Source organism: Salvia splendens, chromosome 1 (assembly GCF_004379255.2).
Source record: "Salvia splendens isolate huo1 chromosome 1, SspV2, whole genome shotgun sequence".
Classification (NCBI taxonomy): Eukaryota; Viridiplantae; Streptophyta; class Magnoliopsida; order Lamiales; family Lamiaceae; genus Salvia; species Salvia splendens.
The window spans coordinates 10,946,796-10,961,940 of NC_056032.1; the positions used below are offsets into that span (position 1 = coordinate 10,946,796).

At 37.0% G+C, this 15,145-nt stretch overlaps 3 protein-coding genes across 3 annotated transcripts; 1 reads left to right on the plus strand and 2 right to left on the minus strand.

Moving 5' to 3' along the window:
- Positions 1-2,867: 2,867 nt before the first annotated feature.
- Positions 2,868-4,278, plus strand: LOC121793868 (putative disease resistance protein RGA1). The gene is made up of 2 exons (XM_042191928.1): positions 2,868-3,239; positions 3,616-4,278. Exons 1-2 carry the CDS (start codon positions 2,868-2,870, stop codon positions 4,276-4,278), a joined length of 1,035 nt encoding a protein of 344 aa, XP_042047862.1.
- An 800-nt stretch (positions 4,279-5,078) lies between these two features.
- LOC121742037 (clathrin interactor EPSIN 1-like) lies at positions 5,079-6,614 on the minus strand. Its single transcript, XM_042135057.1, has 4 exons — positions 6,215-6,614; positions 5,989-6,111; positions 5,720-5,881; positions 5,079-5,626 (listed from the first exon to the last, which is right to left on the minus strand). Exons 1-4 carry the CDS (start codon positions 6,322-6,324, stop codon positions 5,164-5,166), a joined length of 858 nt encoding a protein of 285 aa, XP_041990991.1. The 5' UTR covers positions 6,325-6,614; the 3' UTR covers positions 5,079-5,163.
- A 5,414-nt stretch (positions 6,615-12,028) lies between these two features.
- LOC121795667 (fasciclin-like arabinogalactan protein 4) lies at positions 12,029-13,619 on the minus strand. Its single transcript, XM_042194227.1, has one exon. It carries the CDS (start codon positions 13,416-13,418, stop codon positions 12,222-12,224), a length of 1,197 nt encoding a protein of 398 aa, XP_042050161.1. The 5' UTR covers positions 13,419-13,619; the 3' UTR covers positions 12,029-12,221.
- Between the last annotated feature and the right edge of the window lie 1,526 nt (positions 13,620-15,145).

A 15,145-nucleotide genomic window follows, 5' to 3' on the forward strand; every position in this document is an offset into this window, starting at 1 on the left:
AAACATTTTGTGTTGAGACAATATTACTTGATCACATTATATGAAAATTTTATTTTTTATGGGTTTTGTGCACTTATTGGAATAATTGTTTTAAATGTTTGATTTTATTCTAAATATTTGTTCCCTTGAATTGTGACTGTCGTTAATGGTGTGAAACATTAATGATATAGTATAATTCTAAAATAGCCCTAACCAATGATCATCAAGAATGGGATATTGGTGATATGTTATAGGTTAGCATGGGGTTTGCATCACATTCTTCGAGAATGTAGTTGTTCTCACAACTATGAGATATTAGATACTCGTGATGGACACATGGTATACTTTGGAGAGTATTGGTATACCCTACTATTAAACTGTTTTGTGAAGTGTCTACAGTTTATTAGTACATGAAGTATGTAATAGTCCTTGGATCTGAGGTCATTACACATTTTGTTTGTTGAGTGATGTGCTTTGACCTTGTACAACGCTTTGCCTCCCCTCGGAGGATTAAGACACGGACTTGTGTTGGGTACATCATAAGATAAATGGAAATGGTAGTTGAGCCAAGAATGAGATTCATTCATCGATTAGAATTTCGAGAGAACACTCAAATTCTCTATATTACTTGACCATTAAGTCATTGGCCAATGCAAAGATATATTCAATTAAAGTAAGTGAATATGATCGAATGGGTCATTTAATAAAGATGAGATAAAGTGATTGAGCTATTTGGATGACACATGACAAATCTTAGGCTCAATCGGGTGGTTCGTGAATGAAAGGATATTACTATAAACTTTGTGTAAAGGCTTGTTTACCGAATTCACGTAAACGCCTGTCATATATCGAGCTACGCTGCCAACGCAGTCTAGGAGTTTTGTGCAGACTTCGATTAGATCGTCGTCGATAATGAGGGCCTAAAGGGTCACACTATAAGTGTATTTTGATCCGCTCAAGGGTACAAAGTTGGAACTGCGTATTATATCTAATGCTAGTCCAAGTGGGAGATTGAAAGGATATGGGCTAGATTAGATTAATATGGATTAAATAATTATAGTTGGGCTACCATTATAATTAGTCCATAAGCCCAACAATCATGAAACCCTAATGACTATTTGTCTATATAATGGTTATTTATTCTCCATTGTGGGAGATGAGAAATATCGTAACATTAGAGAGAAAATACGTAAAGCTTTGTAGAGAATTCCTAGCTTTCTCTATAGAGCGATTGTACCGAGGAATTGTTCCTGCATCGGATCAGAATACACGTGGACCTCGATAGTAGTGGATTCAACTTGCAGGACACAATCGTAGAAGAAAACACAACAACAAGTAAGATTTAGTTCCGTTGTGTATTACGTGCTCAACTTGCAATATGATTATGAATCTAGATCTGTTATTCTTGTCTGCAATTTCCGCTGCGCTCATTAGATGAATACAAGAATTCCTAACAATTTCACCAAGTTATTGACTGCTGTGGTCAAGATGAAGCAATGTGTGTAAATAGTATTAGCCCTTTACTTTTCAACTTTATACACATTGCTTTATGCTTGAAAGAGAAAGAAAGCAAAAGTGGTGGGAATAACTGATAATTTGATGAGGGAGAATCATAATGCAGGAGTGAGAAGATTATTTGCATATCGTTCACAAATTTCACAAGCATTCCTTATCTCAAAGATAAACTTGCAAAAGCATTTTCTCTGTCTAGATCTATCTCTGCGAAACCATGGATGAGTACTCTTGTCCAAAACCTCATCAACCTTTTTCAAGGATGAGTACTCTCTATGAAGATGCCCAGCAGCTGCAGAGGACTTTGGGGATGATTCAAGCCTACTTGAATGATGCCGAGAAGAAATCCATCACCCAAGATGCTGTCAAGATCTGGTTGAGGGAGCTTGAAGCCGTGGCTTTCGATGCTGACAACGTCTTGGATGAACTCAACTATCATCTTCTCCATAAAAAAGTAAACAAGATGAAATCATCCAAGGATAAGGTACTATCATGCTTCTCATCCTTTAATGGAATTTTGCGTCGGCGTGATACAATCAAACAAATCAATGCTACTTTTGAGTGTATGAACAAAAGGGCAACAGAGCTCGGCGTTCAAAGCATGGTTGTGAATGCACCACCTGCTGCTGTTGCTCATACTTCCGCTGAGACGGATTCGTTCAGTCTTGATCCAATTCGGATCACTTATTTGGGTTCATGTTTCTCAAACTTTTGATGCAATTAGTCTTTTCAACAAAATACTTTATAAGGTAACTAAAAAGGCTAGTGATGGAGTTGAGAACAAAGATGATATTCTGGAAAAGCTTCAAGAAGCTCTTAAGGCTAGAGTTGAGAGCAGAGATGATATTCTAGAAAAGCTTCAAGAAGCTCTTAAGGGTAAAACTTATCTCCTTGTTCTTGATGATGTTTCGAAATGGGAAGACTTTATAAACTCCATTTCTACCAACGGAAATTGCATTATCATCACCACCAGAAGTGAAAAAGTTGCTTCTATTGTTAACCCATTTCATTTTCATCATTTGAAAGGCTTATCAGATGAAGATTGCTGGTCCATAATCAAAGTCAAAACTTTTGATGAAAATGGTGAAGTTCCATCACGATTCGAGATGATTGGAAGAAAGATTGCTAAAAGATGTCAGGGTATGCCCTTAGCTGCCCATGTAGTCGGGGGAGTGCTTCGCGGTAAGTCTGAAGAAGAGTGGCGCTTCATCAATGAAAATTGGTTTTCAAATGCTAAAGGAGGTGAAAATATCTTTAAAATATTGAAATTGAGCTATGATCACCTCTCTTCACCATCGCTCAAGAAGTGCTTCACGTTTTGTTCGATTTTCCCCAAAGGTCGGGAAATCAAGGAGGAGGAGTTGATTGAACTATAGATGGCAGAAGAGTTTCTTCAACCAAGCCGAAGAGATTATATGGAGTTCGTGGGCAACATGTTTTTTAATGTGCTTCTACAGAACTCTTTGTTGCAAGTTGCAATGAAAGATGATTATGGAAATGTGGAAAGTTGTGTGATGCATGATCTTGCATCTTCTGTCGTATCCAATAATGCAGACGACAGTATTGTAGTTCGATACAAGTTTCTTGAAGAAGAATCAAGTCCTATTCCAAAAAATGTGGCCAAACATTTGCTTACATTATTCTTGAAAGGTGGAATTCCTGGTACTATATTCTCAAACTTTCAATGTCTGCATTATCTGACTCTTTTTGGTGATTATAAAGAGTTCCCCAATTCAATTAGGGAAATGGTACATTTGAGAAATCTGAATATTTATGACATAAAAATTGTAAACTTGCCGAAATGGATTGGTAAACTCCATCACTTGCAAACATTAAGAGCATGTTGGAAGTTAGAGAATCTGCCAAGTACAGTGAAGTACACTTCCTCCGTCCTAAAGAAGATGACATACTTGGGAGATGGTACGAGATTTTAGGAGATGTTTTGTGTGTTAAGTGGTAAGAGAAAATATAATTTTATAATTGATGTGAGAGGAAACTTTTTCCAAAAGAGGAAATGCGATATCTTTTGTGGGACAAACTAAAAAGGAAAGTGTGACATCTGTTATGGGATGGAGGGAGTATATGTTTAACTTAAGGCATCTTTATATCTATTCTCAAATAAAGTTGTCGGCGGAGATTGGGAGATTAACTAGTCTCCATACACTGCGTTGCTTCACAGTAGGCAAAGAGAAGGGCTTCCAAATTGAAGAGCTCGGAAGTTTGAAGAATCTCACAGGATCAGTAGAGATTCAAGATCTGGAGATGGTGCATGATAAGGAAGAGGCTCTGAAAGCAAATATATTTCAGAAACCAAACTTATTTAAGTTGGCGTTTAGATGGAGTGATGGTAGAGAAGATGAAACAAATGATGAGAGTGTATTGGAAGGCATCCAACCTCATTCAAATCTGAAAAAGTTGGAGATTTCAGGATTTAAAGGCATACGATTTCCAACGTGGGATGAGAAGATGGTAGCACGTGATGGGCCTCAAGGATCATTGGTACCACTTGATAACTTGATTGGAATAGAACTCATTGGGTGCTCAGAAATTGAGGAAATCCCAACGCTGGAGCACTTGCCTAATCTCAAGTCTGTTTCTTTGAAAAGATTGAAGAAGGTGAGGCTCATAAATGCTTGGTTCAATCATTTAACATCACTCCAAATAGAAGAGTTAGATCGATTGGATTGTCTGCCAGAATGGATATTGTATAACAATCAGAATCTCTCATTTTTGTACATATCAAAATGTGGTGTGTTGAGAGAATTACCAGATGGCTTCATTACTTAACTTTGAAGGGGATGGAAAATTGGGAGTGGCTGCCCCAATCAATCCAACATCTCACTGCCCTTGATATGTTAGATTTGGAGAATTTAGGGGTAGAAGAATTGCCCCAATGGCTTAAGAACCTCTCATCTCTAACATCTTTACATCTATATAGATGCAACAAGTTGAAGCGCAATGAAACACCTTACTAAATTTGAAAGGTTATATATTAGAGATTGATTTGGCACCGGCATCGGAAGATCAAGGTCGATGGCTAACTTAGGGAATGATTGATAACATAGATAGGGAATTCATGAGTTTGATCTGTTTAGGGGAGAAATCACGAATGGTATTAGTAATATTTGATCAGACTTTTTATGCTCATATGGATGTTAGGACAAATGAAAATGACTTGGAACATAACTGCGATGAGGATGACCGTCAATAAAATTGACCTTATGGGTGAAATAAGGTCAATTCTAAGTAAGATTTGTTCTGTTCTTATGTAACTTTAACTAATAAATATTTTTCCATATTATTTATACTAAAGTAAAATGAGTTTTATTATTAGACATATTAAAGTGTTGAGAATTGTATCTGAGTGTTTGATAACTATTCTATTATGGCAATAAGCTGCTATACTAGGTGTTACAGACAATCAAATCAAATCAAATCAAACTTTTGTAAATAGAAATGAAACGAAGAGATGCTATGCTTCGCACACGCACACGCACAGGTATTGTCATGTGTTCACCATGCCTAGAAAAAGAATCTTGCAAAGGAAACATGTCTTCTGGGACCTGGGTAGCTCGATCACAAGGACAAATTTGAAACTCAACGATGATAAAATTATCATGGTACAAGTACAAACACACCACCAATTAAATCATCCTACAATTGACATTTTGATCATATGTCAGTATGTGCAACTGAAAGCAGTGACTGAGACGTTAGGTGTTCTGTTTCATCGAACGGATGAAGGTCTTCAACCGATGTTTTTGTATATATCGCAGACAACTCGCTCCTCTGTTCATTTAACATGGGCTTAGACGTCTCCCCAAGAATAATATTTCGGATACCATATGTTTCAGTTATCGAACTTTCTTTGCTCAAACTCGGAGATGGATCGTCTGTCCTTGTGTTAACGAGTGTGGAAACATCTCCATTATTGAACTGAGAATTGCATCTTTCAAATGTTTTTGATGATGATTCTTGATGAGTTGATGAAGTTCTAATGCAGAAGCTACCAAATCCTTCAATCCCTCTTGATATCTTTCTAGCCTTGTCTCTCTCCTCTTTCAGAAGAGGCCCTTTTTCAAGCAACCTCAATATTCTATCGCATTTCCTCCTCACATTCAAACCCCAATTAAATCTACACAAAAATAGTTACTCCATATATCATCATCCCTCAACAAATTAACATGACATGTAATGAACTAATATGCAACGAATCAAACATAAATACCCCTTTTCATCAACATGTTGAAAGCGTCCTATTTCGGTAATAACATCTCTTTCCTTTTGAAACTCCTGTGCAACACTCTCAGGCCCATGAGTCAACAAGTAGTCTACTACAATCAAAGCTTTGTAAGAAGCCCTCCAATTTCTCTTATCAAATCTTACCAATCTGAAAATAAAAAAACATGAAAAAAGAAAAGTTTAAACTAAACCATCAATATTCAATAGTCAAATAAATACTAATTGAAGACGATGATCAAGAAAACCTCAATACACCTTTTATGAAGAATTTCCACGATTCTCCAATAATCATCGACTTCAAAAGCCGCTTTCGATATCATCTTAAGTGCTCGGGTATCCGGCCCGCCCGGATCCCCGTTTGTAGCTTCCTCAGCCAATCTAGTGACAAAATAAATCATGTCTTTTATGTATATTGGAACGTAACATGACATATATGAATACAAATTGAAATAATCTAAGGATAGAAGAGAGGAGGACTTACAACTGGGCCGGTGTGACATCGGTGAGGGCTAAACGGGCAGTTTTGATCTTCTCCTTGAGTATGAACGAAGCTTGTTTCTTGAAATCATGAAATGTAGGTTTTGGGTTCATCTTCAGTATGTGCTTCCTAGCATTGACATTTTCTTCATATCATCCTAATTGATCTTTTTTTTAATAGAATCGGTACAATGAAAGAAGAAAACGTCAAGCTTTTCTATAAAAGATGATGCAACCAATTTGACCCTCTACCTAACAATTACCAACTGCTCGGAGCTGCATCTATAGATAGGTTAAACAAAATCTATTACTACTAATTAATTAGGTTGATTTCGGTGTAACCTATTGCAGTCTACAAATCTTAAATAAATGTATGGGCAAATCGCAAATAGAACTAAATCTGTTCAGTAAAATCAAGAAATTGATAGTTGATGAATTTGTAAAAAGAAAAGCAGTAGTAGTCTCTTTAACCTTATAAGTCAAGACATGGGGCATAAAATAAATTTTTTGTCTAAATCACATGTAATCAGTTGAAGAAATGCACCACCAGATGTAGACGAGGCCACTATAGTATACACGTGGGACATTTATACAGCACACAGACGTGAGAAAGTGTACTTAAGAGTTGAGATATGTCTTATTGGCAAAGTTTAAATAATACTTAAAACATTATATTTTCTCTTGAATATTTACTTAACTTACATTTCCTGCATCTAAAAAGAATATGGCCTATTTACTTCACAAAGTTAGTGAAAACTTGCTTCTCTCTGTGTGCTCTCCTTCATTCTCTTAGTTTATCGATCCCACAAAGATGACGTTAGGGAAGTAAGGATCGATCCCACAGAGATGATGTGTTTGACATTTGTTGTTGGACACGGAATTGGAATGGTTGCGGCCACGCTTTCTAGGAGTGGATTAAGTTAACTACTTGACTTGAGAGATTAAACTAACTAAATTGATCAACTTACTAGACGAAACTAAAACTACTTGATCAACTCAACTAAACTTTCCCGAAACGGGCAAACAGAATAAACGGGGGACTGTCAGTCCCCTGTAAAGTGTACAATAAAGTAAAAACTTTTTAACAACTTCATCTTCTTCACCGAATCAACATAAAAAACAGAGTAAAAAGCAGATCTGAAAAGCTACGAAAGACGAAACATCATAACAACTTGTAAATTTAATTCTACTCCTAAAATCTAAACTACGATTACGTGAGCAAGAAACTAACCCATAATCATGCAGAAATAAAACATCAACTACTAGATCTAATCTTCCTGGACCGATTACTCATGATTTCCTTTACAACGAGACAGAAACTTGAACAGAAAACTCAGATCTAACTAAATCAAAATGAAACAAGACATTTTGAGCCAAGACATGCGACATCAAACGAAAATCAAAACAGATCAGAAAATTCATGCATGGAAACAGAACATTTCAACTGAACCGAAATCATAACTTCAAATCTACTGAATCAAAACATCAAAGAGTCGACAACATCAAAAGTAAATTGAAAACAAACAACGAAAGCATGAAATTGTTTCATCGCTTCTTCTCGAAGCGAAATAACAGAACCGAAAGATAAAAGTGCATAAAACCAACACCAAACTACCACTAAACTAAACTAAAACAGGACCAAGTGTGTGTGCGATGGAAAACAGGAAGATGAAGTGTTGAGAGCTCCCAATTCCAGCTCTAGAAGAGAGCTGAAAACTAATGAGTGTCACCGTTCAAAGCTGCCTCTTTCCTCCTTCTCTATGTCCATTTATAGGAAGGCGTGAGGTCTTGATCCCTAGGACATTTATTCTCTGAAAAGTCTGCTTTACCCTTTGCCCTTGAGGATCTTTCTTGTGCGACACATCAGTCTTCTCATTAGGTGCTCCCGCTGCATGTCATTTGCTCCAACTTGATCCATTAGCGCAACAATTCTGACTCCTTCTCATGATCCATTTGTCCGCCCAGTTAATCAACTCATTTTCTGAATATAGCAGATTTTTACACATACTTGGCTCAAAACTGGACGTTAGTTACAAAATTTGATGCAGTTTTACCACAAAACACATGCATTGAAACGAGCTCATCAGTTAGCTATATATTTTTTTTCAGTTAAGTGAAATTATGGCCAATGGCTATATTATTATTTGGTCCAAATTAAGTATTTATCCAAGTATATTTCAATTTAATGTACTGACATCAGCATGGCTCAGGGTTATCAGATCTTAAATATGAGAGAGTAAATTAAAATTTTCAACTTAAAATAATGGAACACAACAAATTATTTGATCTTATACGCATGGAAGTTAGCGCCACCAATCAATTTTTTGATCAATTATTTAATGTATTAACAATATTTTTTATATTAGCTCTAATTGCTATATAGAGAAAGCTTTTGATTCAGTTTATTGATATTCAGCTCCATCGATCACAACTTAATTGAGTTGTACTTTTGAAAAAACGTTCGAACACAGTCATTATTTTTTTTAACTAAAAACAAAATATTTTAATTACTTTTATTTTATCTTATCATTTTTTCTTCCTTTCTATTCTATTTTATGTTTATTTAATCCATTTAATACAATTTCTTAATCTTTTGTGCCTAAAAGTTTTGCCCGAACTTAGCTGGGACAAAGGAAAGTAGTAATTGTTAGGTATCAGAATAAGGAAATTTAGGATGATAATTTCCTAGTCGAGCTAGGTTGTTCATTTGGTGTGTCTCGTATTGAGAAAATATTCAGTGGACCTTCCACACCAAGTTGCCATTATGAAGTGGTGTACTCAACCATTTATTTTTTGACAAATGAAAAAATAAATAGCTCACATCCAACTAGACATGCCAACTAATAGAGTTATTTTTAGAAGATATTCATTAAACCACTTTTATGGAGTAGAAGATATGCATTAAATCACTTTTATAGAATAATGCATAATTTTTAATATTGAAATTATCAATTTTTTTTTACCTCCTATGTATACACTACATACTTATATATATAATACAATAATAATATTTTATATATATTCATCATCTTTTGACAACAATAAAAACTAAGTACGATCACGGAGTACAACACTTTGTTAGTATAATTTAAATTTTATGATTATAATTTTCTTTTTCTTATATATTTATATACATAAAAATATATATGTAAGTGAAAATGCACACAAATAAAAAGCATGATCATAATTTAATATTTCTATTTTTAGTGCTTTAAAGAGTTATATGTACTTAGTAACTCAATATGAGTAAAAATTAAATTATAATTATTTAAGTGCGTAAATATATTTATATATAGGAGGAAAAATATTACTAGCAATTTTTATATTTTAAGATTATACAATATTCAATAAAAGTGGTTTAATAATTTTCTTTAAGATTTTAATGCATTAAATAGGTTATATATTTACTTAGTAGCTTAATATGAAAATAAAAAATAAATTTTAACTATATAAGTGTGCCAATATATTTATATATGAAGAAAATATTGACAATTTTCATATTTTAAGAATTAAGATTATGCAATATTATGTAAAAGTGATCTAGTAAATATCTTCTAAAAATACTTTTACTAGTTGGCATGTCTAGTCATTTATGTTTCCGTTTGTCAAAAATTAAATGGTTGAGTACACCACCTCATAATGACACTTTGGCGTGGAAGGTCTACTGAATATTTTCTCGTATTGGAGAGGAACTCTTAGTCAAAATGGAGATCAAGTCTATTAAAAATCGCAATCTTGTTGTGCCGGTAGAGGAGGACTCAATGCAACTTGATTTTATATGTTACTTTCCCTTAATTAGTTGATTCTTTTTCACATTCATAATTAAATATACAATAATTTTTTACAAATTAATATTTATTTTTTAAAAAAATAATTAAATTTATTTGTTAAGTTAATCAAATATATTATAAAAATAAAAGCAAGAGTATAACGTTGAGGATCAATTTAACAAAAAAATATGGTGTATGTTTAGGACTCAAAAAAATATGGTGTATGTTTAGGACCAATTCAATTGAATAATCATGTCAAATTAGTTAATTGTTAAAATTTAATAAAGCCTTCATTTTTTCGCTTAAAATGGATTAATTTGTAATATTTAAGACGATAATATTTTAAACTAAAATACAAAACGATTGTACATTTAGTAACAAAAATAGACTATAGTCGTCAATAATTAACCCACACCAAGAAGCAAAACAAGAAATTACACATTTATGATCCTGCCCATTTAAGATCCAAGATTGATTGAATATATCCTTGGATGGGTAAATGGAGTGCATTAATGATCCGACCCATTTATTCAATGTTTTGTCAGTTGTCACAAAACATACACCAAATTCACCGGGCATAAATTTTTTGGTGATCTTACTGTACACAATAGTATATTGTTGTTACAAGTAAAAAAATATCTTCTAAAGTCAACTTTTAGTAATTAGTATGCCGTTTATGTACCAAAAACTGAAACAAAATCAAAAGTAACAAAGAGATGATGAGAAACGTTCTCAAGCTCATCCACATCCATGCTCTTGCAAAAGAGCATAGATGTGGCCCGTACCTACTTTTATTAATTTTTTACTCCCTACTCTTTCCCAACATCACAAAATTCACATTCATGCACTTCCGCAAGAACATGCTTAAGGATTCCACTATTCCATTATTTAATTTAAATGCTTCAATTACTAAAAACATTTCTACAATATAAAAATACATTAAAATATAAAAATTACATTATTAAAATCCAAAAAAATATAAAAATACATAATTAAAATCCTACAAATTAAACATTACATAATTAAAGGCTAACCCCCGTGGAAGACTAGTCCTCTGGCCATATCCCCAATGTTTTTCGGAGACCCCGTATCATTGCCAAATGTGAATCAAGTTGCTCGGTAGTCATCCGAAACCTATCGGCCAAATTGAGTTGAGCCAAAAGGGTCCACAACGAGTTGGTGGGGGTTTGAGGTGGCATAAAGGGAGCGGGAGCCGGGACGGATGGAGTCGCAGCGCGACGACGGTTGGCCGTCGCCTTCTTCCTTCCTTGCGGCCGGTAAGCTGGCTAGCCACCTCATCCTCGCCGGCGTCGGATAGGGATACCGACCTCGACCGTTTGCTGGAGGAGCTGGAGAAGGATGATACGTCTCCCTTATACTTCAGATGTATATGCACCTCCTGTCAAGCGCTTAGGTACTTGAACAGTTTGTAATGTTGGGATTGGTAGGTTGCCAACGCGGCACTGATGATGTCGAGCTCGCTCCTGCCGCTCCCCGCCGACTGATCTTCCTGGAGGTAATACCCCTGGCACTTTAGATGAGAGAATTCGTGGTTCCAACTGCGGGAGTCGGAAGGGTGATCGACGGAGCCGGACATTTTTTTTGTAAGAGTGAAAGATTGAGAATTGATGAGAGAATTTAGATGAGAATTGTGTAGTGTGGTGAGAATTTTTTTGTGTGGAAGTGGAGGTATTTATAGATGAAAATGTGAATTTTGGAGGAAAAAAATTGAAAAATAAATTAAGTGGGGAGAAAAAGGATATAATTTATTGGGAAGTGGAGAAATATTTTTTATTTAAAAACGATTTTTTAAATTAAATTTGAATTTTAAAAAAAATTTGAAATGCCAACTGCAATGCCGTTGGCCAATCCCGTCGCGCCACATATAGTGAGCAGCGTCGTGCCAGCGACAAGAGCGCAGCAGTAGACAGCGCGTTGCCGTGCCAGCGGCACTGACGGCGTCCGTCCCAGCAATCAACACTGCGGATACTCTTACATATAGCTTTTGCAGAAAAACAAACGAAAATAGTACAAGCAGCCGAGGAATATGCATTTAAAACAAAAATTGTACAACAAAATCTAGTCTCCAAAATTGTACAATAAATAATTCGCCTTATTCCAAACCAAAATTGGTCACCACATTCATCTGAGTTTAAATCAAATTCCCCTTTACTGAGAGCCTCATCAATGATTCTCCATGTTACTACTAATTTTCTCTTCTCTTTATAATTAATTACAATTTTAATTTAACTGATACGAAAGTAAAAATATTCCTGTACACCACAATCCCCAAAACCTCCACAAAATCCCCACTCCTCCGCCCGCCACCGCCGCCGACAATCGATTTGCCGGATCGTAATTCTCCGGTGACATCGCAATATCAGGCGGCGGAGCTCCACCGACACTAGGCTTGTAGATCTCGATCGGATCCCTCCCGAAAAATTCCCGCGGCAACAGCACTCTCGAAACCCCGAAAATTGCGATTGGGTTCTGATCGAAAACCGTCTGCGTCACCGACGCCTGCACGATTCCGGTGTCGATTCCAACGGATCCGTTAACCCGGGAGATGTTGAGTGTGAAGCTACCCGCCCCGTTCTGCTCCGTAGCGAGCGTGGGCTGGACCGGGTTCACGATCGACTCCAGCGATCCAAGCGGGTAGTAAGAGTGGAGCACGTGGAATCTGAGCACCGCCGCCTTCCGATCCGCCGGCAGCGACTGGAATTTGGCCGACGGCGGGAGGTCAGCGAAGGCCTCGTCGGTGGGGACGAACATCGTGATCCCGGCGCCGCCTTCGTCCGCCTCGAATTCCGAAATCACCCCCGACGCGGCGAGCATTGCCGCCGCGACGTTGAAATCGTGGCCGTTGATAAGCGTGGTGGTGATGTTGAGGCCGAGCGGGGCGCGCGTCTCCGAGGCTGCCAGATCAGGATCAGCGGGGATGAGGAGCGAATTGAGGGAGAGGATCGAGATGTTGTAAGGTAGGGTTTTGATTGGGGAGAGGAGGGTGGCGGTGGAGGCAGGGGAGTGGAATGTAATTGAGGCGGAGGAGTCGACGGTGATCTTGACGGAGCCTGAATTGGCAGCGGCGCGGCCGGTGGTTTGAAGGAGAGTGGCGACGAGCTTGCCGGCGGGAGGGATGCGGCGGATGTCGGGAAGGGAGAGGTATTCGAGGAGGACGTGGTAGCGGAGGACGTCGGCGATGTTGGGGGCGGAGGGGGAGTGGAGGAGGGAATTGGGGACGGCGAGGAGGGTGAGGGAGGAGCGGGAGGTGAGATCGGAGGCGATGCCGGTGGTGGAGAGGAGGGAATTGAAGGCGGAGAAGGAGGGATAGGAGGAGAGGAGGAGGGTGATGTTGAGGGAGGAAATGGGGGAGGGTAGGAGGAGGAAATAGAGGAGGGTTATAGGGGTAAAATTGGAAATGAAGATTGAGATAGCCATTTCTGTATTTTGCTGTGGAGTGAAGAAATAACTGGGTGGGTGGAGTAGAGGAGGTGATGATGAGTGAATGGGAAATGATAGATGGGCATAAGAGTGGGGTTATTACTTTATTATATGTTTATTGGTATTTATGTTTTTTGTGTGACAAATATGTTTTTGTCATCTTTGATTTGGAATAATGCCAGTACTTGATATCAAGATTCTTCTACCATTGTGCAATGCATTTATTTGAATGCCAATTTGGTTCGTATACTTACTAATTTAATTGTTGTTGGAGATAAAGAATTATAAAATCATAAAATGGTTTAAATAACTAGACGCTAGAGGCTTGGATGTGAAGGATCACACGAGACACAACACATCATTAGAGTTGGGAATATATTAGGCTTATTATAGAAAATAGAGTTAACTACACTAATGGTCCCTGATTTTGTCGAAAAATATACTAATAGTCCCTTAAAAAAATTTATAGCCTATTTGGTCCCTAAAAATTAGGCCATCTGCAACGTTGTCTCTTATCCGTCTCTTAACCGTCTCATCTCTTCACTATTCATGGGCTCAAATGTACTTTTCATTCGATCTCTTAACTAAGAGACAGCACCTGCAACCCTCCATCTCTTAACCGTCTCTTAACCATCTTATCCCTTAACTATTCATTCAATTTCATTTTTTATTTTTATTTCCAACAAATTCAATTAATAAAAACACACTTCATTAAATAAAATAAAATAAAATTACAACTTAAAATTCTAAAAAAAATTTAAAAACACATAATTAAAATCCTAAAAAATATTTAAAATACATAATTTAATTTCTTCCGCGCACTCTACTGGTTGCCAAAGTTTGCCCAAATGTGCTCCATTAGATCATCTTGGAGGTAGGCGTGGGCAGTAGAATCACGTGTCCTTGCCCGAATAGACAACCGATCTTGCATAGACGGATGCACTCCACTGCGAGGCGAACTACTTGCGGTAGAGCTTCCTGGGGTTTCAGGGTCGAACCAATTTCCCGCCTAAGGTCCTTCGTCGGCGACAATCATGTTGTGCAAGATTATACACGTATACATGATGTCGACCATATTCTCCATAAACCACGTACGAGCCGGGGCTTTGATAATGTTGAAGCGAGCTTGGAGAACCCCGAACGCTCTGGTGAATACAAACTTTAAGTTTTCAGCAATGAGAATCTTATCCATTTTATATTTCCAGTCTACATAATTTTGGCCTTCGAGTTTGATTTCTTTAAGGTTCGCAGACATTATTAAGAATTTTGGCTGAGAAGAAATAAAACTATTTATCACATACTATGCTTGATACATAATTGCAAACAACCACAAAACAATGTATGTATCTCGCAACTGTCAAAACCAAAATAAGTACGCCTCTAGGGAGGTCATACAAATTCGGATTCCAACAATTTCCTGGTCACAATACAGACAGATAGTCCAGAGACCACTAAGGTGGCATGGCCGCCAAATATTGCCTAAGCATTTACCATAAATATTTGCATCTAGGAATTTCATTTCAGTTTTGATACTCCTTCAAGGGAAGGTCGTACGCCACTAACAAAATTCCATAGCTATCTTATAAATATGTTTAAACACATGAACTTGCAATTTCACAGGATTATGGCTCCCACTAGGGTGGGTCGCGATAATATTAGAAACTCGATTCTAGTTTAAACAATTACTATTAAGAAGTCTAATCTTATGAACTTGCTATTTCGTA

Excerpts from the sequence above, each read along its gene's own strand:
- LOC121793868 (XM_042191928.1), top strand. The coding sequence starts at position 2,868 with ATGGCAGAAGAGTTTCTTCAACCAAGCCGAAGAGATTATATGGAGTTC. Across the intron at positions 3,240-3,615 it reads CCAATTCAATTAGGGAAATG|TTGTCGGCGGAGATTGGGAG; the intron begins GTACATTTGAGA and ends TCTCAAATAAAG.
- LOC121742037 (XM_042135057.1), bottom strand. The coding sequence starts at position 6,324 with ATGAACCCAAAACCTACATTTCATGATTTCAAGAAACAAGCTTCGTTC. Across the intron at positions 6,112-6,214 it reads GATGTCACACCGGCCCAGTT|ATTGGCTGAGGAAGCTACAA; the intron begins GTAAGTCCTCCT and ends TTTTGTCACTAG. Across the intron at positions 5,882-5,988 it reads GTGGAAATTCTTCATAAAAG|ATTGGTAAGATTTGATAAGA; the intron begins GTGTATTGAGGT and ends TTTTATTTTCAG.
- LOC121795667 (XM_042194227.1), bottom strand. The coding sequence starts at position 13,418 with ATGGCTATCTCAATCTTCATTTCCAATTTTACCCCTATAACCCTCCTC.